Source organism: Dufourea novaeangliae, unplaced genomic scaffold (genome assembly GCF_001272555.1).
Source record: "Dufourea novaeangliae isolate 0120121106 unplaced genomic scaffold, ASM127255v1 scaffold392, whole genome shotgun sequence".
In the NCBI taxonomy this organism is placed as follows: domain Eukaryota; kingdom Metazoa; phylum Arthropoda; class Insecta; order Hymenoptera; family Halictidae; genus Dufourea; species Dufourea novaeangliae.
In genome coordinates this window covers 515,716-538,915 of record NW_015374267.1, presented here as the reverse complement: position 1 = coordinate 538,915, position 23,200 = coordinate 515,716, and the positions used below count along the sequence as shown (strand labels likewise).

Genomic DNA, 23,200 nt, shown 5'->3' with positions numbered 1-23,200 from the left:
GCGCGCGTGAGCGGGCAAGCGAACCTCATCCTCCCTCTAGGCCTCTTGACGGCAGCGGTTCTGGCAAGCAGCCACCAACCGACCCCCGCCTCACGCACGACCAACCGCGGCGCGATCCTCCGCGCGGCCCCGGCTTCTCGCCTACGACTCACACACGCGCGAATCTCTGCGAAGAGCCGCCAGCTACCGCTGGTCGACTCGCAGTCCGTCACCGTCGTTCGTCGAACGAGGACGTGGGCGATAATACTCAGACGTAAACCCTAGCCCTAGCCTAGAGGATAGAAGGAAAACAAGTTCGATTAAAGCCGACCGTCAGTATCGCTTGTTTTCACACACACATCGTGAAAACCGATTAGAGAAAAATCATCATTTTTAGGATTACAGTTTACTGTCACGAGCGTTCAACTTGAATGCATGCAACGGAAGGATGTTACCGAAGAAATGTCCTTGGTCTTTCGTGTGTCTCTGCATCTTTTAGAGTTACCGATACCATGAGTGCATCCCGGAAAATTTTCTTCGACGACAAAATGAATAGCATGTTCAAACGCGTGTCTTAAACAACAGGCATTTAATTTGTGATTATGAGTGATATGAGTGATGAACCACGTGACGATGGGCTTGCTGCCTGGATGTGTTATATCCCAAAGTTGAGTGAAAACTCGGTAACTTCATAGTTGGAAGTTGATTGATTGCGTCGCGTGGAGAGACCGCGTGGAAAGCGCGCGCTTCCATCTCAAAGTCGATACACAGTGGGGCAAAACGTGTTCACTTGCTTTAAGTATAGAATAAGACGCAACGAAGAAGTTCCAGCTGACAGGACGCGCGCATCCAAAGGGGCGCTTCGCATTGAGGCTTTATTCTATGTCGTATGTTGCCTCGTTCAAGATAGAAAAACGAAAATTAAACATTAATCGAGCATACTTCGTAAGTGTCGAGTAAAACCGAAAATTTGGAATCACACCAACTTAGTGCGACACGTAGAAGCTGTCTCGAACGCGAAATGCTGAGTGTCTCAGCTCCGTCAGGCCGGTTACTCTGGGCATTGAAATCCACTTTGCCGCCGCCGCCGCCACCGTCGTTATCACCGTCGGCGTCGTCGTCGTCGTCGTCGTCGTCGTCGTCGTCGTCGTCGTCGTCGTCGTCGTCGTCGTCGTCGTCGTCGTCGTCGTCGTCGTCGCCGTCGTCGCCGTCGTCGCCGTCGTCGCCGTCGTCGCCGTCGTCGCCGTCGTCGCCGTCGTCGTCGTCGTCGTCGTCGTCGCCGTCGTCGCCGCCGCCGTCGTCGTCGCTGCCGCCGTTGCTGTCGTCGACGCCGTCGACGCTGCCGCTGTCGTCGACGTCGTCGTCGTCGACGTCGTCGTCGTCGTCGTCGTCGTCGTCGTCGTCGTCGTCGACGACATTGTTACCATTTCTAGTGTTATCATTCTCACGATTACTGTGCTCATCGTCGTCATTTCCATTCCTGTCGCTACAGCCGAGGGCCCACGTGGCCTGCTAAAATGACCGCTCGTCTTCAATCGTTGAGGCATCAGGAGAAGAAATCGGCCGGTAACAATCACAGACATCACCACCACCATCATCATCATCATCAGCATCATCAACAATCTCAACAGAACCTGCATCAGGGACCGAGTCCGGCAGCCAGTCCCAATCCTAGTCTTAGCCCGAGCCCTAAACACTCGGACGGTCGTCGAGTGAGTAAACGCGTGTCTTTTTCTACCGCTTTGACCATCGGGATTTCTAAATTGTAATTGTATGCGATTCGATTGTTCTATTACTCGTATAAAGCTTTTCGTGTAGAATGTTAACGTTCGCGCTGAGCTTGAATGATAAAGAAAAAGAACGAATGCTTACGCGGCTCAAAGTTCCAGACTACCTCAGACCTACCCTTCACGCGCGCATCGACGCATTCTCTTTGCGGCTACATGCGTGTTTAACTACATCGTTATCACCTTCTAGGCTAACAAACCACTAATGGAAAAGCGACGGAGGGCGAGAATCAATCAGTCGTTGGCGGCGCTGAAAGCGCTTATCCTCGACAGTGCCCGACTGGAGAATACGAAGCACAGCAAGTTGGAGAAGGCTGACATTTTAGAGTTGACAGTTCGTCATTTACAAAGGCAAAGATCACTTGCTCAGCCTGGTTTATCGAGATACAAGGCTGGTTATCAAGATTGCTCGAGGGAGGTACGTTTCATTCGAAAAACAAATAGAAGAATATCGGAAGAGCTTTTAATAAGTACATGTTTGGATATTACGAGAAAGAGAAGCTAGCGGCGACAAAACAAAGTCGATACCGTTCAGCAGACGCGTCTGATTTTACTTTGATGCTGCAGGTAAGTCGATATCTCGATGCCCCGGACATAATCACCGGGAATACAACGCCGATGGACCCTGCGGTCAAACAGAGATTACTACGGCACTTGGATAGTTGCGTGTCGGAATTGGACTTGGATCTGGGTTCGCGGCCGGATAGCGGATTAGGCAGCAGTCCCGGAAGCGTAACGGATCGAGTGACGGGCGCGGGAAGTCCCGGTCCGTTGGAGCATCACGTGCCATCGACCGCACACTGCAGTACAGCTCTGAATCCGGCCGGCTTGATCAAAGCGGAGATTCCAGATGTCGAGCCAGCCAGGCCGGATAGTAGTACTATTGCGGGCGACGAAAACAACAATAATAGCAGCAGCAGTACTAGTGGGAACAGCCGGCCAACTTCTGCCTTTGGTCAACTTAATCCCGGCGGTAGTCTCGATTCTCTTCATCACCCGCCACCTCCACCTCCACCCCCACCTCCACCGCCTCCTCCACCGCCACCTCCCCCAGGCATACCGATCATCGATCATCAGGCTTCCAGTTCTCAACAGAATTCGAACATGTTGTCGGTTGTGCAAGTGATACCATCGAGATTACCCGACGGACAGGTTGTTTTCCTGCTTCCTAGTCATTACGTGCAACTAGCAGCAGCCGCCGCTGCGAACGGCATTAGTATCGGTCCAAATCCACCCACGGCCATTTGGGCTGCCACTAATATGTCTTTGCTCAAAGCCACGGATAAACTCGCGAAAAGACCCCACGAGGATGTGCACGAGTGGCAGGATGCGACTTCTGTTGCCGCTAATGCTGCTGCTGCCGCGGTCGTCGTGGCTGCCGCTGCCGCCGCCGGCACCACCGTCACCGGCACCGCTACCGCCACGTCCGCCAACGCTTCCGTCTCCGCTTCCGTTTCCGCATCCGCCCCCGTTTCTATCTTTACTACTACGAACATCATGCCCGGTCCAAAGCCTAGCAAAAGTCCAAGACTCGAACAACCGGAACAACCGCTCGATTTTACCACTACCTCCAAAAAACTGAAACTCGGTAGTACTGTGGGAAGAACCGATACTATTAATAACGCAGAGCACAATGTTCAACAACAACAACAACAACATTTCACGACACGATTATCCACGGAAGGAACAATTCCGCACGAAGACAGACCGTCCAGTCATACCAGCAGTAACGACTTTGTCACAGGAATCCCTTCGCCGTCTCCACTACCCCAACAGCCTATAAGAGACGAAGAAGGAATGTGGAGGCCTTGGTGAATCGTGAGTGATGAAAGCGTTGGTGAACAATGAATTCGTAAATACTTATCTGTCGCCAATTTGTTTCATTCTGGGAACCGACGAACGCGAAACTTGAGAAAACACGCGAACGGAGGAGTGTTATCGTCGACAGAATGAATAATTCCGGTCGTTACAATTGGCTCAGCATATTCAAAGTGTTCCTCGAATTTTCTGCTCTTCAAGTTTCGAGGAACGTAACAATCTCGTTCGTTGCGTTCCGACGTTTCGTCCGATGTCGGAACGGCCAAGAGAGACATTGTCGACAGTAGGTACCTATCGAGAGGAAACGACGAACGTTTACGTATTATAAACAGATACATAGTGAAAATCTCTTCGATCTTTTTCTCTTTAGGATGCTGGGACGAACTTTACCTACTCGCGAGGTGTGTGTTTGAAAGTAACGATGCGCGGTCATCGTGCGTATCATCCATTCATTATACATCGGACATGATGTAAAATGCTAACTACGAAAGTGTATTGTGTGTAGTGCGTTTATCCGACGTCGTGTACATAAACCCGATCGAAATTGGAGATATTGATGAGTATAGATTTATTTTGATGTTAACTAGGTGTATACGTGTACGAGATAGCGTAGAGAGAAAGATAGGATTGCGATCGGATGTATGACGAATTTCTTTCAAAGAGACACGTATCACGAGGCTCGAGTTCTTCGTTCAACGTACTTAGAATTCGTTGAATATATTATAAATATATGTAATATATTTATAAAAACAAAATACCTATAATATATTACAAATATATATAATATAAACGTATGTATGTACATACTGACCGTGAACCATGGTATACATATACTTATCCCAAATCCCTTCGATTATTCTCGGTTCTGTCATTGTCTTCTAACCTCGTGCTTTCGATTCATTTTTCAATCCCTAAAAAAGCGTAATATGTTTTCAGGATATTTCAACATTACCAACAACCATGTCGATCGAAAGCAAATACACTGTAAATTGCAGTTACAAAAAAGGGAGTAAAATAGATACACGAGCAATGTAAAAAACGTACCATTCATTTATGACTCTCACCGTGTTGTAAAATATCCAAGGGATCTTTACGACACGATGTTAGAGCAAACATTGTATAAAATGAGAAGACGACCACGTGTCTTTGATTTTCCCAGCTATAAACCTTGTACATACATACTACATACCTACTACGTACGCGCACATTCGGACCGAGATTCACAATTGACTGTGAATCGTACGAATGATTTATGAATCGTGTGTCACACGAGGCAAAACAAGAAAAGAATGTCATAATACATAGTACGATATTATAGTTTCGACTTTACTTTTGCCCAACAACAATGTCAGATCTTGTGAGAGCATATATTATACGTATGTATGTATGTATGTATGTATGTATGTATGTATGTATGTTTTGCAGTAGTTTAACCACCTATTACGTTCAGTCAACCATCGAACTTAATGATTTCTTTTTACGAAACACACTTTGACCCCTACGAATTTTCTCTTAATTCATCTATAATCTATTCTATTCCGATCTTGCCCCTATATCTCTGCACCAGTAATACACGCCAATGCCAGCAGCAGACGCGCGCTAGACTCTATGTTTACTATGTACATGTACATAATATGTACATACGTACCTATGTAAACTCTGGATTTTTCCAAAGAAGGTACACATGTGTAGGTAACACGAATAGGTACATACACCGTAGCAAGTCACACAGAATCAAACAAATTTATTTACAATAAGGATGATCAAAATGGACGTTCAGCCTGATCGAACAACCACCAGTGGATAATGAGAACTCTCCCTGCTACCGCAACTGTATTAGAGTAATATAGAAAAACCATGCCAGCTGGAATTAAATATATTTTCCAGTGGTGTCAGATTGCATATTGAATTTCTCTAGATCAATACTGCGCATTGATCATTGCCGATTATTACCAGTTTTATTTTTTCAGTGCGCAACGATAAACAGGTACGTATGGTTATATGTAATGCTCGTGGTTCGACTCACCAATAAATTAAATGATTAAGGAACACGCATCGAACACCTGTTCGACTAATGTCAGATTGTTCACTTGTGACATTCTGCACTTATGTATCCAATGGACGGTCGCTGCTATTACACGTTGCATATATGTATAGATAAGTTGTGCGTAAGTTAATAATACATGTGGTACATAATATCTATTTAGTCCGTTCCGTATCACTGGCGATTTATAGAACCCTCACCGCTGCGTTATTTTTCTACGTAATGGAAGTGGTCAAATGGATCTGTGGCGCCATCTACGGACAAATGGCCAAGTTACTAGTTAATTAATATTTCTTTTCACCGCTAGATCACACCGCCGTCATATATATATATAGATACATTGTCTTCGAAATTTAATTTTATTCAAATTTATATGCAGAATCATCCGGAAGTGATTTCCACTTTTTCAAAACAGCAACTAATATTTAATAACTTTCAACAATTTGCAATTTGCAGGTCTAATATTTATCGCGTATCTTGAATCTTTAAAATTTAAACGTTATGTTAGTAGACTGGTAGAATCATATAGATAGTCCGCGGAAACTGAGAAACGAGCGTAATCTAAATTGCAGTGATATCTAGTGACTATTTAGAATTTAGACGATTTAGACCACATATAGATCACACCTTAGTCGAAGCTGGTCGATGCTTGTAGCGTGGGTTACAAACTGAGAATACGCATCATACATACATATATATGTATATGTAGTACCTATATATACACATGCTTTGTGCAAAGGGATATTTTAAAGATTTCTTGTCTCTTTCGTAAAGAACGGTTCGAAACATAAGAAGTCAGGTATAGCGGTACATAATTGTCAAGATAACGTTAGATAAAATTATGGATTTACTAGGGTCTATTTTGAATTCGATGGATAAACCTCCCACAGTGAGTGATAAACAAAAGGCATTGATGAAAAGTTAGTTACCAATTAACCTAAATATATCGTCAATCCTTCGTTCAGCTTTATTTTACGGACGAACTACGTTTTATTTCATAGAACAGAAAGAGGAATATCAGAAGCAGCAACGAGCAGAAGCCGAAAGATTGAAAGTTTTCAGAGAGAAGGTTAATATTTTTCATTTGTTATCTTACGTTTGTTAACACACTATCGGGCGGTCGACTAAAATTAGTTGTTATAAAATCAGACTCAGGGATTGTCTTCTGTCACTTTCTCTCTCTCTCTCTCTCTCTCTCTCTCTCTCTCTCTGATGACATTTTCGCAAATACGGATGCGACATCGGAACTTTTTTACCCTGTTATAAATATACAATAAGTACTTCTGTAACATTTTTCTCTAAAATGAAAAGTGGTGGCGCCGGCCGTAGGCAGCAGTTTACGCGACATGTCACCGGCCGTATGTATGGAAACACGACAATCTCTGTAGCAAGTCTCTTCCCCCGAAAGTGTGTTGAATTAAGAAAAAAAGAGTTATTAAGTATGCATTACTCTTTTTACATATTTTGTACTAGGTAGAAACAAAAGTGAACACATTTCTTCAAGACGACAGTACAAAGGAGTACAAGTTCCACCCTATGGATCAAATTCATAGAAGCATAATGTACATAGAAAAGATTGCAATTTAAATTGTGTACCGAATAATTGATATTACGTTTTCGTGTTGTAGACACGATGTTGCAGAAGTGGCAAATGTTTGGGCATATTCGTTCGGCGAAGAGGGTATCGATCGACATATCATGATTTTTAAGAGAGAACACACTCCATCGGAAGATCAATTGAACGCATTGCGTAGAGGAGAAGAATGGAACGAAGAAATAGCTAGACGGGTCGCGGAAGAAAAAGAAAGGCGGGCCAAAGAAGAAGTAGAAACTGCAAAGGCCAAAAAACGAAAAGACAACTTTGTACCGAACAGTTATTATAAGGATAAGTATCAACATTTAATAGGAAAAGAAGCTGCTCTAGAAGCAGCTAAGAAAACAGAAGCCAATAGCAATTATGGGTTCGGTAAGTGTATACTAATTCGTTCGTTTCACGAACAATTGGTATTGATGGAGAAATTTCTTTTAGTTCCAAGCGAAAACAAGAAAGATCAACGAAGCATAGAACAGACACTGGCGGATATACGTGCGAAGAGAAGAAAATTAGAAGAAAACGGAAACGCAGTAGCGTCGAATTTAGAAAGTAGAGATAAAACGGTAAAATAGTGTCACATTATGATATTTAATGCATATACATCTAATAATATCTATCAATTGAAAATTTTAAACAGTTTCGTGTTAAACGCGACATGATTTTGCAAGATATATCGTGTGTTTCCATTCAGTTGTTCATTCAACCGTTTCATTTATTTCAAGTTAGTATTATATAAGTACCTGTAAGAAGAAACGACAAAGAAGTTGTTTTTTTTTCAACTTAGTACATGTATATTTACCAAAAGGTAAAACAAATCGACTTATATACACAAAATATAATACATTCGTTGTGCCCAGCGAATCAATGAAATGTTCTATATTTTTCTTACAGTTTCACTATTTTCTTTCTCATGTCATTATGTACATATATATTTGTATAGTTAAATATATTCCGTAGTCAAATATTTTGGTACCGAAGTTCTAGGAGCAGGTTTGGGTTTTGTTGGAGATAAGGCGTCGAATACAATTTGCTCTTTTAAAGCCAGTAACTTCTTGAAGATTTGATTTGTCGTCGATTTATATAGCTCTAGTCCTCGCACAATTATAACGTCTCGAATGTAAGCTGCATTATCGTGAACCAGCTGCTTCTAAACTCACCGTGAACAGAAGAAACTATTGATTATATAAAACTTACGTCTCGGGATTAATAAACTGGGGGCATGATTATCCCAATGTTAGAACGAGAAAAAATTGTTTACCTCTTGTTTTAATTTCGGATTTGTAAGTGACACAATAATATACTGCACTTGGGCTCGCATCACAGATACTAAAACTCCGTCGATCGTAGCCATGAGTTCCGGCGTAGCAACGTTTAGGCAGTCTTCTAAGAGACTGATGTAAAGTTTCGAGAAAGCTAATGTATTTTCGGTTAATGTTATCCAATGGTCGTTCGTTAGGTAAGACGATGGCACAGTTATACCGAGATCGTCCAGTTCGGATAATAATTTCTCAACATTTTTGTTCGTTTCTAAATTGGTCGGTCGCCAAGTGTCTTCGGCTATATGTACTTTCGCTGTGTCAACGTATTTTTCGCCAGAATCTTGTATAGCTTTGGTCAACGGTGATCTTAGTTGACCGTCTAATTGATACCGAAAATCCATTCCAAGTTGCGTCAACTGAAAGTGTGAAACTGCTTTAATAATAATGTTACCGTTAAAAATGAACCGTTTAAATGAAACTTTTTTCGAACGATTGTGTAGACAGAACAAAAAGAAACACGACAAAGACTATTCTGTACCTGATCGCAGTGACTTCGAACGGAAACTATACACTCTACCAACGTGCTCAACGACACTTGAGGAACAAAAAGTTGTTTAATCAACTGCGTCGTCAGGTGTTTAACTTCTTGACTACACCACACCACCAAACCTAAAATCGTGCAAAAAAAGAAGGAAAGTCTGTAAAAGCGAAGGGAATATTTCCAACATCTTTCAACCGGATAGATAGTCTTTCAATTACCAGATATACAATTTGTAGATTGTGGGAAAAGTTTCAGAAATTCTTTAGCAATTTCCACAATGTTGCTAAAGGCTATCGCACTAAGTTGCTTCGCGTAAGGTGCAACAGCTCCTTCTCTTTTCACTCTTTTTAAACGTGCCTTTAGCACGGCGCTGCACAACCGCAAATACAATTGACAGGCTTGGGCGCTTCTGTTTAGTTGTATCAACAGCTTCACTACGCGTCGTGCGCTTCTTAAACCACCGCCTTGAAGCGATTTCGCTTCAGCGCTTAATTCAAGTTCTTTCGTTAATACATCGACCAGAGAACGTCCCCTGTCGTTTACTTTGGATTGTATATCGAGTAAAACCGAGGTTGTCTGTGCATCCTTTAAATACGCTTTTGCTTTCTCCAACAGACTGTAAGCTTCTTCGAAATGTCGTTGAGCTATGCAGGAATCCAAGTCTTCTGCAACTTCTAACATCCATTCGGGCGGTGGTTCGTACAATTCCGAGTCTACGTCATCCATACCTAGAAAAAAACAACTGAATGATATAATTCAATTTAATTTACCTCAATTCCATTCGCCGTTACGAAGTTAGAGATAACAATCATGGGTATACCCAGGGTATTCGAATCGAGCGACATCGACCGAGATGGTGCTATTTTCTCCTCTTTGGATCTTTCATCGGTGCATCGGGCATCTACGCTTGGATTATCTTCGGTCAGTTTCATTTTCTTTGCTTGCTCGCATTTATCCAGCCACTCTTTCTATATGTGTATGTATATACATATATATATATATATATATAAAAGACACGCTATTATGCGTACTCTGTTTTCCTGAATTTTACACAAATATTACACGTTTCGCCTTATAATATACTAACTTTACTCGTTGCGGTCGCGCATTGAAATACTCTTGTATCGGAAAATGCTAAAAGCTTAAACGCCAGTTTCACCGTTCCTAGATCCCTTACGTTAACCACAGCTAGACTTTCAAGATTATAAACCGCTTGCATTTTGTATCTGGGTGGTCCTCTTTTGTTGCCATTCGCCAACCAAGAAGCGATCATTAAAATGTCATTAAACAAATACGCATGGATCCTTTTTAGCGGTGTTCCTTCCAATGGATCCAATTCGAGTAAAGAACCTTCGTGCAAACACATACGTCCAGGTGTTTCCGCTAAACTCTAGAAAGCAAATCGACAACCACAGATTATTAGATGTTTTTACACGAAGGAATTAAAAAGACCCATCGACTCACCATCGCACCTTCGACAGTTTCAAGCAATTGCATTAGTTTTTCTTTTTGTTCCTCTTCCTTGGATGCAAATTCATTGGCACCTTCTTCTTGAGAGTCTGACAAATCCTCAAAAATAACACCCGTAGTCCTGGTGGACCCTAATGTACTTAACAAAGAACGCTGTTCGCTTAACAATTGTGACAACTGATACATTTCGCTTTCTAGATGCGAGATTTCTTTGGCTGTTTCTATGAACTGCATGTAATTTTGATAAACGTTACGTTTTAGTTGGGCAGAAGTATTGTTCGAAAGCTCTTGAATCTTTACTCGTTGTTGCCTCAATTCGTCGGCACCGACGCATTGTGCGCTCAATTCTTTCACAACTAAAAGAAAAAGAAAAATGTCAAACAGTCGGCACGTTTCGTACTCGATTTATTTACATATTTTCGCGACAGCATACTCACATTTGTCTGGATTAAAATCTTCGGTTGCAAACACTTTTGCTAAACTATCGGCCATTGCATAATAAATATGTTTTTGCTATTTACCGTTAAATTGACGTATCATTTCTCAGACTGACAACTGTAGCAGCTATCTGCCACTATCTGCTATCCACCACTGCTATCTCCCAGCCTGCAGTCAGCAATTATCAACCACAATAGATGACTAATAGATAACAAGCATGAACCATGTTGTCGATGGAATCGGAACTTAGAATGCTTAGTACATATTAGTAATACTTGGAACTGTACGATGTCGTTAACCACCGTAGGATGTCACATGATGTAAATCTTTACATGACCGTGGGATGTCACACAGTACATACATACGTAGTATGCATACATAGATAATTGAGAGTGCCACCGGTTAAAGATATAGGAATGTCCTTATCTGGTTATAATTAATGACTTTGGAAACTCACACTATTTTATATTGAAATTTCTCTTATTCGCGATGAAATGATCGAAAAGATCACTGGCGCTATCTATGCTAAACGAATTAATCATTCCTGAATTAGTATCGTAGTCACGTCGATAGAGGGTACTTTTAATTTATTTTTATAGATCTTCCAGAAATCACTGAACTCTTTTCGAATGACAATTTATACAATGCCTGGATTCTTTGATAGTACCACCGCAGACGAGGTATAGAAGTAGATATTTCATCCAATGTATTCTTTCGGCTCACATTTCTGGGGCGACGACGTCCTATTTCCATTTTAAAACATCTCGATTTGTTGGGAAATTTAGTATTTATGAGAAATATGAAATAATAATTATTTTATTTAAATGATTTTAATTACGTTTTGTGCGTAAGTTCTGGACAGAACTTCCCTAGACGTGTGGCGCGAGAAGTTTTTGGAATTTGTATTTTTATGAACGAAGTTAGAAACTAGTACTTGTGAAAACGGGCATCATTTTTCTTTGTCACGCATTAAATTCAAAGTTTTAAGAACGTAGATTAGTACTTTCTAGCAGCTAGGAACCAGTAATTACAAGAACATTGTTATAATCACATTTATTTGCAACGGTTGGCACTGTATCTCATCATGCGTACCCCGTTTAGTTCACTTTAAATAGCTTTTCCAACGTTCTATGGACAATTTACGTCTTGATCAAGCATTCAGTTTGAAGCTAAAAGAACGTAGATTAATCTCCTGTTATTGAAAATAACAATAAGCGTTCTGGTTGTTTATTGTTATTTTCAATGACAGCAGATTAATCTACGTTCTTTTAGCTTCAAACTGAATGCTTGATCAAGACGTAACCTGTCCATAGAACGTTGGAAGAGCTATTTAAAGTGAACTAAACGGGGTACGCATCGCGTGATAGAGTGTCAACCGTTGCAAACAATTGAGATTTTAACAATGTTCTTGTAATTACTGGGTCCCACCTGCCAGAGAGTACTAATCTGCTTTCTTTAAACTTCAAATGTAATCCATGACGAGGAAAACTGATGCTCGTTTAACAGTGTAAATCCGATCGAAACCTGTTGCAATCACATAACCACTAAACAGAGGCAACACTTTTCTTCGTCATGCAATACATTCGAAGTTTAAAGAGTGTAGATTAGTACCCTATAACGGCTGATTCGTCTTGGCCAAGCACTCAACTTGTAGCTGAAAGAACGTAGATTAATCGCCTGTCAGTGGCAATAACAATAAACGACCAGAACACTGTTAAAATCACACTTTATTTGCAACGGTTGACACTGTATCTCGTCGTGCGTACCCCGGTTAGTTCACTTTGGACAGCTCGTACATCGTTATACGGACAGCTTTCGGTTAGCTGAAGCAGTCGATTTGTAGCTGAAAGTACGTAGATTAATCAACTGTTATTGATAATAACAATAAACAACCAGAACACTGTCAAAATCGCATTTAATTGCGGAATACCACTATTTGTTTGACCGGTGGCGCCACCCGTGGAAATTCACTCAATCTACTAGCCAAATGATACCGACAGGTGAGTGTAAATTCATAGTGATGGAAAAATGCGAATATCTCAGTAATTAAGCGCTTAAAATGAACGTTATTAGTCTGAAATTGTTCCTTAAGACTTAATGCATGGACCCAATAGTGCAGAACCCCAGAATTAATCAAATTAGTTATGGTTGTATGACAGCAGCCCCTTAGGGCGCGGCAACCCGAAGTGCAACAGACTTCGGTCGCATTTATACCGCTGAACGGACAACATTTTTCCTCGTGACGCATTAAATTCGAAGTTTTAGGAACGTAGATTAGTACTTTCTAGCGGCTGGGAACCAGTAATTGTGTTGTGTGGGCGATAGTTATTCACTGATTCATTGTTTTCATTTGACAATCCCATTAGACGGTTTTCGATAAACTCTTGTGGATTTTAGCTAGTAGTTAGATCCTTGATGACGTCCAACGATTCGCATTGGATGTTCTGGAAAAATTATTTTCGAAAAAATGATTGCAAAACCACGCGCCGAACGTATTTCGTCTGTATTTTCAACAATTACTAAACGCAATTTCATCATTCTTTGGGATTTTCGTGTTAGCTTCGACAAGTAGAATTCTTAACAAGTAGAATAGTCCTGTTAAGTGAAAAGGCGTTAACTACACATGGACCCATACGAGAATGTTTTTAAAAGAATCTTCTACTTTCGACTGTGAAAGTTAATGTTTCAGTGTTATCCGGACAGATGAATTTATCGTTCAACACCTGTCAAGAACCGACGCTCGAAGGAATATTGTACCAAATATCATTTATAATTTTACACTTTATTAGTTTAAAGTGACAACGGAAAATATATACATGGCGACGTTAGACAAATTATGAAAAATCATCGATCGAAACGTATTACCTATTCCGGAAAAATTTTGCAAATATGTACGTATCTTGGCAAGCTGAACTGTTTCTCGTAGCGCAAACGATCGATCATCATTGTAAAGCAATATACGCGTAGCAAGAGATTATGGAGTAGGTTAAGTTGCTAATACGTATGGATGTGGGATTTATTAAATATCATATCAATTGATAGGTTGTTAATCGATGCGATATCACCATATTATGTATGTAAATAGGTACAACGTGGTTGTGCATTGCAGTTTCATAGAAAATGTTATGCTTTTAGCTTAAGTTACATACGATACGCATGGCATTCGTTCCATCGCCATGCGTGTCAGTCCACCGGTATCGTAATACGTAAAATTGTTTAGATTTCGCGTATTACCGATTCGGCGAATCGGCGAATCGGCGAATCGGCGAATCGGCGAATCGGTGGTGACTCTATTAGAGCAGAGATCGAGAACTGTCACTGCCAGAGCTCTATTTGTTCGGCATCTTCCCAAAGAACTCGACATACGAGGAATCCGTACGGAATTATTCCTGGAAAATGTCGTGCAACGTCGTTTTCGTACACGCTTAGCGATGGCAGTGAATAGAGCGAGCTTTCGTTTCGCGAGCAACTAGGAATTTCTATTCTTTGCTCTCTCCGTTTGTTCGGTTACGCTCGCGCGATATTTTCTTCGTCTATGTTTCAAAACTGTTTCGATTAAACGTCGATGGTTCGTTGCTCTTTATAGTTTCTTATACCAGAAGAGATAATGTTCGCCCTCGCTGATTTGCAGATCATCGACACCTGAAAGTTTTATCCAGTTTTCAGAGCATGCTAGGCACCGATATCGAGTGAGCAATCGCGGCGAGATTAATAGACCGGTACTATCTACATTGTATGATATAATACATATTACACATTACACTCGTATGTACTAGGAGCGCGTGCGTTTGTATGCCGAATACGCGGGAAAATTGATCGGCAGTACGTACCTCCGGGGGCAACCAGTTGATTGCCCGGTGGCATAGACGGATCAGGCGGTGTAGTGAGTCGATAGAGCAGCCAGTAGTGATAGGACATTGGTTCCTCCTTATAGCCGGCTATCGTGTGGACGTAATGCCCATTCGGCCATTCCGATGCAATGAACTGAAAATGCGGTGACATTTCTGCGGCAAGAAGCATTACCTCGTAAAAGGTTTCGTTTTTAGGAGCGTTCACCGTCAAATTGTACGTCTCGTTCACGTTGCTGCCGACCCACAGAGTGTAAGAAACATTCACCATGATCGGCGCTGTGGTACCAACGATCATGCCGTTATCCGTATTACTCGCGTTGAACAGATTCCCCACGATGTTTCCCCTGTTGCCGTTGTTGCCGTTGTTGCCGTTATTCCCGTTATTCCCGTTATTCCCGTTATTCTCATTATTCCCATTATTCCCATTATTCCCATTATTCCCATTATTTCCATTATTTCCAGACGTACCGTCACCATTCCCAACACTCGCTAGATTTCCGTTGCTTCCAACCGTAGCTGACGCGATCGTTTCGCTATGATTACTCGAAATTGTTGGCTCTGCGTGAAAATACGGAAATGATAGTACCAAAGCAATATAGTATGCATACGTCACGGGTAATTCGGTACCGCGAGGATACGGCATCGTCGAGAATATGCGTAGACCCACGTGCAAAACTCGGCTTTCACTAGAGGGGAACAAGCGGTGAAGGAGAAAGGCCTCCTACCGCTTGGTATCGGGAATTAGTGAAATTTATAGGAAATTAATTTCCCTTGAAATAAATTTACCAAGTGGCAGGAGGCCTTTCCCTGGCGCGATTCTTTTCACCTAGCGGAAGCCGAGTTTGCACGTCAGTGTACTTAGACATATCTCTCGAGGCAGCCATCTCGTTTTCGGGGGACTCACCATTACTGTTGACGTTACCATTACCGACAGTAGTAGTGAGTCGCGGTGGTGAGGTATCTGCGAGTCCTTGACCACAATCGAGAGTCCTGATGCTCGCCAAACCGCGCGGTGTCACGCCAAGAAGTGCTTCGGCAGTCGCGCGAACGTCACCCCCGAAAGAACCATCGGCTCGTTGCTGGCTGGTTAACCATGCCAAAACGGCGGATCGATTCCAGTTATCCGTGGGCTCGTTTTCCGCTTCCTCGAGAGCTTGCATTACCAGAGCCGTTGTTCGTAAATCACCGAAACTACCGTCCAATCTTTGCTGTTGCGCTAAACCGATCGACGGTTTACGCACGAAATGATGAAGATTACGGTGTCTGTGATCCTGAACGATACACTTCAATGCTAGGATCACCATCGCGACGGTATCTGAAAAAGGAAGGAGAAATTGTCGTCGGTAAAAGTAACGATATGAGTAATGATATTCTGTTTGCGTCGGACACGGGGGGGACTCGGTGGCCTAATTGGGGCGCGCTGTATGTGCTTGCTCACCAACGTTATGATCCTGTGCAGCGTTCGCGATATCCAGTAACCGACGTATCGTTCGCTTTCGTACGTGAGCTTGCGCGTTACACGCCGCCAAAGTTGTAAGAGCAAACTCATAGTCGGTGGGTGGTTCGTGATGTTGCAGCGTTCCAATCAGATCGTGGCCATGAAATTCTCTCGGATCCGTACACATGGCGTTTAATGTTAGGGTATAACGCGCCAATCGCACCGGAGAAAAATTAATTTCTCTGTGCCTGAAAAGTAATTGTAACTTGTAACCCCGCGCATCAAGTCTTCGTGATCATGATTTCGATCAGGATACAAAATTTTCTGGAAAGAAGTTTGTTTTACCTCCAGAGTAGAAGCACTATTTCCAGCTCCATTTGCTTGCTACTCAGTTGTAATTCAAGAGGTATCGCGGGTGCGACGTTATCCTCTCGCGACAGGTTACCCAATCGTATAACTAACAAAACTCGATGAGTATCGTTTCCCCAACCGGCATCCTTGTCGCGCTGACTCCACAGCCACGCAGTACCACGTTCCAGGATACTCTCCGCTTCTATGTCGTTTGAACCAACCTCGGCAATGCTTCCTATCAAATCCGAACGCCACAATGACTACCTTGTGCGTTACTTTCGAAATACATACATTGGTTCTACTTCTTCTTCTTCTTCTTCTTCTTCTTCTTCTTCTTCTTCTTCTTCGAGAGAGAGAGAGAGAGAGAGAGAGAGAGAGAAGAAGAACGCGAAAAAGAAGTAAGATATCCGGAGAACGGAAGCACATTGAACAAAATCGCTCACATACCTTCACAACGAACCGAGTCGAGGATGCATACCGAGAAAAGAACTGCCATCAGAGCTGCCATATTAACTCTTCCCCACATTTTTATCCAAGTCTTGACGATACACATAAAGTATACTACGATGTACTCTGGAATGAAGCGGAATAAAATGCTAAACGTTCGGCAACGTATCTTATCGGAAAGATACGATTAGAAGGATTGTTGCAAGCATCACCGGTATACATATACGAGGCACGAGGATACCTTACGTTCGATACCGCCTGCGGAAACACTACTAGGAACAACACCACGATATTGCGTGGGATCGATATCGTAGCACCCGTCGTCCTCGGAAGCAGCATCGCACGGTACACGTACATATGTATACATAGTACCTATACTTACTACCGCCGAACTACATATCTCATATGTATAGGTAGATGTACGTGTACCTGCGCGCTCTCCTTTTCTACAATACTGTCGCGTTTCCTTCTTCTCTTTTCTACTTCTGTATACATACATCACCCACGCCCTGCATCGTTTCCGCCAGCAGCAGGGTTGCAAGTTGCAACTGGCTGCAACTACACAGCCACCGTCATATCGTCAACAATTCGTCTCGACAACCTTCGCCCTAGCTACATGTTATATGACCGCGTCGCGGTACACTTTGTCTCTTTCCATTCCACATACAAATACAATGTGTGAATTATCGTGATTTGATTATTATCGAAATTTTATACGATAGATACGACTTGTTTTCCCTGTAGGTACACGTAAAACCTATCAAAGCTAAAAGCACTGTAAGGAAAAAAAACTGGACAAGTACCGCAGCGGCTGGCAGCGGTTACGGTGACAACCGGGACTACGCGAACGCGTAACGCAGATCAGACACGTCTAGGAAAATCAATGTACCCGACGCGACGTGGCTCTTACCTCTTACTATTATATTGTACATACATACGTACATAGAATTATTCCCGTATGGTCTCGTGGCACTGGAACGATATTCATTTACTCAAAAACTATCCACGTTGTATCAAAAAACATTTTTCCTCTTACGATGCATTTCCATACACTGATACAGGAATACGTATATTATGCACACGTACATACACTACATACCTTTAACCGTTCACTTGCTGTTCGTGAAAATCGTTGTGCTTGTTTCGTTGCGTAGATTTTGTTAGCACAACAACACGTACCAATAATTACTAACGCGTCGAGTCGAGTCCATCGTTGGTGAAACTGACGCGGGCACCAAGAGACCAATGCGACGAGCGTAAGGGATGCGAAGGGCTTCGAGGTCGCCCTCTTTCTCCCGTTAAAGAGGGTAACTCGGCTCGGCGGCGCATCCCCCTCTACGATGTTTCTTTGGAAATCGAACGAATCCGTTCTCTGCGCCAACGACAGCTTTTACATGGTCGGGGCGGTCTTGCTCCACTGGTATCGAACTGTCACCGCCTAAAATTTCTTCCTGTAGTTTCTATACGTATACATATACGTATATATGTAAACATTTGTTTCTTTCAATACTCGCATTCTTCTTCCCGTTCCCCGTCAGACCTGTCTCTTTATCCAATTATCAAATTGCACGATCCATCGAATAATAGATGATAGATTAAAATGTACAAAACGTTATCGACACGGCATAAACGAGAACTTGCTCTACGTTTGTTACGCATCTTAACAAACATCTACAGGATAAACGTTAGAAAACTTTTTCTATCCCACGTGCATGTACATGTATCTAATTGAAAGAAAATATCGGAAATACTTATGCTCGAACCAAAATGTGCCAATACCAACAGATGTGATCGCCAGTTGTTACTAGTATGTACACTGTCGATAAGATTAAATTACAAGTAAATGTATGTACATACTATATAGTATATAGTATATGTAATAAGTTACCGCTTTTTTTTTTCTGGTAAACTGACAGAATAGAAGGTACATACAAAAGACATCGCGTGATATTTCAAGAAATATCGAACAATTCAAATGTTTTAACGAAATTACAGAAATGTATGTGCATAACTTCTCGAGCGTGTTTACATGCAAACATTTGCAGAAACAACTCGATGCTCGGTACAAGCTGTGTACAAGCAACCGATCCATCGCAACAGTTGTTATTTACACGTATTTCTTTTTTGCCAGATTTCCAAGACCTGTGAATTGATCGGGAAAATTCACAAAGTTCGGACGTTGAAAATTCACGGAGAATGTGAAAAAACATGAACGCCAGAGGAGCAGATCAAAACGAGGAAACGTCGGACAATAAACTGGTGTTAACATGGCGATTTTTAAAAATTTATTGGAAAATAGTATTTGCCGTGTCCTGGGCAGCTCTCTTGGCACCATTCATTTTTATTTATAACATACCGGTACTTACATACGTATACGTACACACGTATTCACGACGCGATATTTACGACTGGCGAGGATTTCGCGCTCAGAATTGTTTGACAATGTTCACAACAGGAAGTTCGATGCGCGTACACCGTATTACTGATGGCTGGATATTGGATCCTCGAATGTTTTCCTACGGCAGTCACGGCTCTTCTCCCGGTGGTGTTGTACCCAATGTTAGGTGTATTAAGCACGGCAGAAACTTGCAGCTGTTACATGAACGACACTATAATGGTTTTCATCGGAGGCTTGATTCTCGCTGTGGCCGTCGAACATAGCAATCTACACCTGAGAATCGCTCTCGGCGTAATGAAAACAGTCGGCTGCAGTCATGGGAAACTGCTCGGCGGTCTTTGCGTCGTCACCACGTTCATATCCATGTGGGTCTCGAATACCGCTGCTACCGCCATGATGGTACCAATCATATTTGCGGTACTCAACGAACTGGAACAGGTTTCGAACAGATCTTTTAATGGATCACAAAAACTTTTCTACGTCTATTCGTCGTGTTACTTTTTCTTCTCTTCTCTTTACCATCCGCAATTATAGGCTGGATTCTGCAAAGTCTTCGATACGATGCCAGTTGATCCGGAAAAACCAGGAGAAGAACCGTGAGTACGCAAAAGAATAGAAAAATAATGTTACATTAATCGTTCGTACTAGGGAACAGCAGCCAACGAACGTGACAACGGGCTATTTATTGGCTGCGGCGTACTGTTCTACTTTTGGCGGGACGGGAACACTCGTGGGCACAGGCACCAACCTTACTTTCAAGGGGATATTCGAAAACACATTTCCCGGTGCTGAGGGCATTAACTTCTCGCAGTGGATGGTCGCCAATATGCCTCAAATGGCGATAAATTCTTTCTTGACTTGGATTTATCTTCGCATAGCATACATGGGATATCTTCGACCGAACAGCAAGGACGCACAATTAGCGACCATCGGCGAAGAAGGTGAAGCAATTTCGAATCGAGTAACGGATAGTTTTAACGTCTATAATCCATCCAAGGACTCTCCTTTATTCAATATTTTTAATATGTAACGTTATTCTGTACACAATTCAGGTTATACAAGAAAGATACAAGGAATTGGGCAGTATTACGTTTCACGAGTTGTCTGTTGCCGGCCTTTTTGCATTATGCGTCATGCTTTGGATATTCCGAAAGCCCGGCTTTGTCCGTGGGTGGTCCGAGGCAATAACGAATATGTTAAATATCTTTCTTTATCATTCATCATATTTTCAACTTTTAATATTCTCCTTCGTTTTACAATTCGATTTGAAATATATGCGCACACACACACACACACACTCGCAACGTGTCTCATGTCCCCTGTTATTAAACTAACGAATCGGGATTCCATTAACAGAACCATCCAGGATTCGACTCCTGTTATACTGGTTTCCATCCTGATGTTCTTCATTCCAAAAGATCCCAGTTTCATTTATAATTACAGCAGTGACCGTGAGTAGCAAAATTTCCCTAATTTCTTAACAAATCAAACAGTACCAATTCTGTTTACGTTCATAGATGCGAAAAGGCCAACAAACTCTTCGGAAGGTTTGATCACATGGGACGTGATACAAAGAAAAATGCCTTGGAGTCTGATGTTTCTTCTAGGTGGTGGATTTGCGATATCCAAAGGTAGCATTGCTTCATGTTTAGCGAAAAGAATCGGAAACTCTCTCGTACCGTTGCGATACTTGCCACCTCAGCTGATCCTCTTGTTTGTATCTCTATTTATTGGTACCATTACGGAATTCACTTCGAACGTCGGTATCGCAAATATTACTCTACCGATTGTAGCTCAAATGGTAAGTGGAATTTTACAAAGAGTTTTAAGTATCCCGTAGTTCGGCTAACGAGTATACGCCGTATTTTTTACCGTGTTTCCTATACAGTGTGTTGCAATGAAGATACACCCAATGTATCTGATGGTACCGGCAACAATAATGTGTTCCTATTCCTTTCGATTGCCAGTCGGTACACCACCGAACGCAATTGTATCAATCGTTGGTCGGATACCGACCAAGTCGATGATGATAGGAGGTTGCGGCCCTGCTATTTTTTCATTATTTGTTCAAAGTATTTGTTTCATTACTTGGGGTAACTGGGTTTACTCTATTGGAGATTTTCCAGAGTGGGCTTCTGAAGCTCATGATTCCGGCGCAAATTCTACATGCGATTGAATAAAAAAAAAAAACTTTCGTTTCATACTTTGTACACGTTATTTTGTTCAATTTATCGCGCGTATACGACGACGAAACTGATGCGATTCAAATTTTCCGGTTTTTCCCACTACGCGCGAAAGCAAAGAATATTACAAATTCTGACTGTAAGATTGTAATGATTTCGACGAGAAGAGCTGCTTACGATAAACTTATTCGTTACGTCTTGGATGCGGCAGAAGATTCGTTTTTTGTTGGACTAAGATTAATTTCTTGCTGTTCCAATCTACGATGCCGTAACATTGTAGAAAGTACACCATTAAAGCTGGCAGTCTTTTTCTTAGCACTCCCCTTTGGAGTACTTTCACCTATTCTTCGAACTGGCAATCGCGGTGACGACATTTCATCCATGAAATCGAAATCAGACTTTTCTTCCGTTCTGAAATTAATAGACATTGTAAAATGAAAAAAGGATCAGAAACGAGAAGAAAAGATGGTGGCGAGAAGGAGAGAAAAATAGCAGGGGATAGTTAATGAAAAGCACGGAATAAAAAAGCATAACTTATTGCCGTTGTTGAAAATTTACTTGTATTCCTGCGAGCCACTATCCAGTTGTCGATTGTTTGAAAGAATGGGAGAAGGACCTCTCCTACCTGGACATTTCCACTCTAGATCCAAAACTCTGTTGTTAGCTTCGAGAGCTTCGATCAGTGTTAATATGTCGTTGGGTTTCAGACTCCATTCGTTCTACGTACGAGTAAAATGAGAAAATAATGGAAAACTAGTTTAGAAAAGAATAGGAAAATTAAATATAAAATGAGAAACTATGTTTACGTGGCTTACTTTTCCATCAGTTTCGTACTTTTCGTCGTCTGAACAATCTACCGACCATTCTTCCTCGCTGCGATCCATCGTTGTTATCCCCAATTGCCTGCAATTGCCGCCAAGTGCTGAAATCAGCTTGAATCAGCTAAAATATTTCCGACGAACGCGTTCCGCCGACACTACCACACAACTGCTACCAACAACGCGACGCAATTGGACGCAATCTTGTAAAAACTGGTAAAAACGCTTCCTCCCTCTGAGGTGCTCCGAGGGAATTACGTATAGTGAAAACACTGTCCGTGAATCATCGTGCCACCGAATGTGGTTGGCTATTCTTAGATGTCGCTTCAATACACGCGGTTAAATTGAACGTGCGTTAAATGTCCGCGCATTAAAAGCGTGAAATTCCCGTCTGTTTAAGTAAGTGTATCTACCTACCGTTCGTTTCTTATGCATGACACAACGATTGAACTCGTAGAGTGTAGAGAATCGAACAACTTGGTGGACGCGTATCATGCAATTTTTTTATACATACCATACATATCATACATATCATACATATCATACATATCATGCATACATATCATACATACATACATACATACATACATACATACATACATACATACATACATACGTACGTACATAATACAGAGGACATATGTATAGTTTTATTTAAATTTAAAAGAAGAAACGAGTGAATTATTAGAAACTATATACGGATGCGAATATTCTATCTCGCAATTTCCTCCTTCGCATCGAATAATTTGATTCAACATCGTGGCGTGGGAAACACCAGAATAAA

The 23,200-nt window shown here is 41.9% G+C and overlaps 6 protein-coding genes across 6 annotated transcripts; 3 read left to right on the top strand and 3 right to left on the bottom strand.

Moving 5' to 3' along the window:
• The first annotated feature begins 1,376 nt into the window (after window positions 1-1,376).
• On the top strand, window positions 1,377-3,691 carry LOC107192686 (protein hairy-like). Its single transcript, XM_015582006.1, has 3 exons — window positions 1,377-1,691; window positions 1,957-2,184; window positions 2,334-3,691. Exons 1-3 carry the CDS (start codon window positions 1,497-1,499, stop codon window positions 3,579-3,581), a joined length of 1,671 nt encoding a protein of 556 aa, XP_015437492.1. The 5' UTR covers window positions 1,377-1,496; the 3' UTR covers window positions 3,582-3,691.
• Window positions 3,692-6,377: 2,686 nt separating this feature from the next.
• On the top strand, window positions 6,378-7,794 carry LOC107192666 (sperm-associated antigen 7 homolog). Its single transcript, XM_015581981.1, has 5 exons — window positions 6,378-6,548; window positions 6,630-6,697; window positions 7,102-7,190; window positions 7,257-7,594; window positions 7,658-7,794. The coding sequence occupies exons 1-5, from the start codon at window positions 6,470-6,472 to the stop codon at window positions 7,792-7,794; spliced, it is 711 nt and encodes a 236-aa protein (XP_015437467.1). The 5' UTR covers window positions 6,378-6,469.
• Window positions 7,795-7,882: 88 nt separating this feature from the next.
• LOC107192685 (exocyst complex component 8) lies at window positions 7,883-11,110 on the bottom strand. Its single transcript, XM_015582005.1, has 8 exons — window positions 10,930-11,110; window positions 10,487-10,848; window positions 10,110-10,412; window positions 9,843-9,990; window positions 9,241-9,750; window positions 9,020-9,150; window positions 8,481-8,897; window positions 7,883-8,369 (listed from the first exon to the last, which is right to left on the bottom strand). Exons 1-8 carry the CDS (start codon window positions 10,982-10,984, stop codon window positions 8,163-8,165), a joined length of 2,133 nt encoding a protein of 710 aa, XP_015437491.1. The 5' UTR covers window positions 10,985-11,110; the 3' UTR covers window positions 7,883-8,162.
• Window positions 11,111-14,424: 3,314 nt separating this feature from the next.
• LOC107192696 (uncharacterized protein CG3556) lies at window positions 14,425-18,139 on the bottom strand. Its single transcript, XM_015582017.1, has 7 exons — window positions 18,117-18,139; window positions 17,018-17,143; window positions 16,565-16,805; window positions 16,220-16,467; window positions 15,686-16,096; window positions 14,761-15,339; window positions 14,425-14,572 (listed from the first exon to the last, which is right to left on the bottom strand). The coding sequence occupies exons 2-7, from the start codon at window positions 17,121-17,123 to the stop codon at window positions 14,511-14,513; spliced, it is 1,647 nt and encodes a 548-aa protein (XP_015437503.1). The 5' UTR covers window positions 17,124-17,143; window positions 18,117-18,139; the 3' UTR covers window positions 14,425-14,510.
• Window positions 18,140-19,225: 1,086 nt separating this feature from the next.
• LOC107192665 (protein I'm not dead yet-like) lies at window positions 19,226-21,601 on the top strand. Its single transcript, XM_015581980.1, has 7 exons — window positions 19,226-19,375; window positions 19,473-19,939; window positions 20,064-20,376; window positions 20,468-20,610; window positions 20,772-20,866; window positions 20,933-21,216; window positions 21,304-21,601. Exons 1-7 carry the CDS (start codon window positions 19,226-19,228, stop codon window positions 21,589-21,591), a joined length of 1,740 nt encoding a protein of 579 aa, XP_015437466.1. The 3' UTR covers window positions 21,592-21,601.
• A 168-nt stretch (window positions 21,602-21,769) lies between these two features.
• LOC107192683 (PAXIP1-associated glutamate-rich protein 1) lies at window positions 21,770-22,669 on the bottom strand. The gene is made up of 3 exons (XM_015582003.1): window positions 22,414-22,669; window positions 22,157-22,317; window positions 21,770-22,009 (listed from the first exon to the last, which is right to left on the bottom strand). Exons 1-3 carry the CDS (start codon window positions 22,480-22,482, stop codon window positions 21,790-21,792), a joined length of 450 nt encoding a protein of 149 aa, XP_015437489.1. The 5' UTR covers window positions 22,483-22,669; the 3' UTR covers window positions 21,770-21,789.
• Between the last annotated feature and the right edge of the window lie 531 nt (window positions 22,670-23,200).

What these genes read in the sequence shown, in the direction of transcription:
- LOC107192686 (XM_015582006.1), top strand. Translation starts at nt 1,497, where the DNA reads ATGACCGCTCGTCTTCAATCGTTGAGGCATCAGGAGAAGAAATCGGCC. An exon ending in AACACTCGGACGGTCGTCGA is followed by an intron (nt 1,692 to 1,956) that starts GTGAGTAAACGC and finishes ATCACCTTCTAG; the next exon opens with GCTAACAAACCACTAATGGA. An exon ending in ATCAAGATTGCTCGAGGGAG is followed by an intron (nt 2,185 to 2,333) that starts GTACGTTTCATT and finishes TTGATGCTGCAG; the next exon opens with GTAAGTCGATATCTCGATGC.
- LOC107192666 (XM_015581981.1), top strand. Translation starts at nt 6,470, where the DNA reads ATGGATTTACTAGGGTCTATTTTGAATTCGATGGATAAACCTCCCACA. An exon ending in ACAAAAGGCATTGATGAAAA is followed by an intron (nt 6,549 to 6,629) that starts GTTAGTTACCAA and finishes TTTATTTCATAG; the next exon opens with AACAGAAAGAGGAATATCAG. An exon ending in CAATAGCAATTATGGGTTCG is followed by an intron (nt 7,595 to 7,657) that starts GTAAGTGTATAC and finishes AATTTCTTTTAG; the next exon opens with TTCCAAGCGAAAACAAGAAA.
- LOC107192685 (XM_015582005.1), bottom strand. Translation starts at nt 10,984, where the DNA reads ATGGCCGATAGTTTAGCAAAAGTGTTTGCAACCGAAGATTTTAATCCA. An exon ending in AAACTGTCGAAGGTGCGATG is followed by an intron (nt 10,413 to 10,486) that starts GTGAGTCGATGG and finishes TTTGCTTTCTAG; the next exon opens with AGTTTAGCGGAAACACCTGG. An exon ending in ATCTACAAATTGTATATCTG is followed by an intron (nt 9,151 to 9,240) that starts GTAATTGAAAGA and finishes GCACGATTTTAG; the next exon opens with GTTTGGTGGTGTGGTGTAGT.
- LOC107192696 (XM_015582017.1), bottom strand. Translation starts at nt 17,123, where the DNA reads ATGTGTATCGTCAAGACTTGGATAAAAATGTGGGGAAGAGTTAATATG. An exon ending in CGACTCGGTTCGTTGTGAAG is followed by an intron (nt 16,806 to 17,017) that starts GTATGTGAGCGA and finishes CGGATTTGATAG; the next exon opens with GAAGCATTGCCGAGGTTGGT. An exon ending in TGCACAGGATCATAACGTTG is followed by an intron (nt 16,097 to 16,219) that starts GTGAGCAAGCAC and finishes TTCCTTTTTCAG; the next exon opens with ATACCGTCGCGATGGTGATC.
- LOC107192665 (XM_015581980.1), top strand. Translation starts at nt 19,226, where the DNA reads ATGAACGCCAGAGGAGCAGATCAAAACGAGGAAACGTCGGACAATAAA. An exon ending in GTGAAGCAATTTCGAATCGA is followed by an intron (nt 20,377 to 20,467) that starts GTAACGGATAGT and finishes TACACAATTCAG; the next exon opens with GTTATACAAGAAAGATACAA. An exon ending in TCCGAGGCAATAACGAATAT is followed by an intron (nt 20,611 to 20,771) that starts GTTAAATATCTT and finishes TTCCATTAACAG; the next exon opens with AACCATCCAGGATTCGACTC.
- LOC107192683 (XM_015582003.1), bottom strand. Translation starts at nt 22,482, where the DNA reads ATGGATCGCAGCGAGGAAGAATGGTCGGTAGATTGTTCAGACGACGAA. An exon ending in AGTACGAAACTGATGGAAAA is followed by an intron (nt 22,318 to 22,413) that starts GTAAGCCACGTA and finishes ACTCGTACGTAG; the next exon opens with AACGAATGGAGTCTGAAACC. An exon ending in AGTGGCTCGCAGGAATACAA is followed by an intron (nt 22,010 to 22,156) that starts GTAAATTTTCAA and finishes TATTAATTTCAG; the next exon opens with AACGGAAGAAAAGTCTGATT.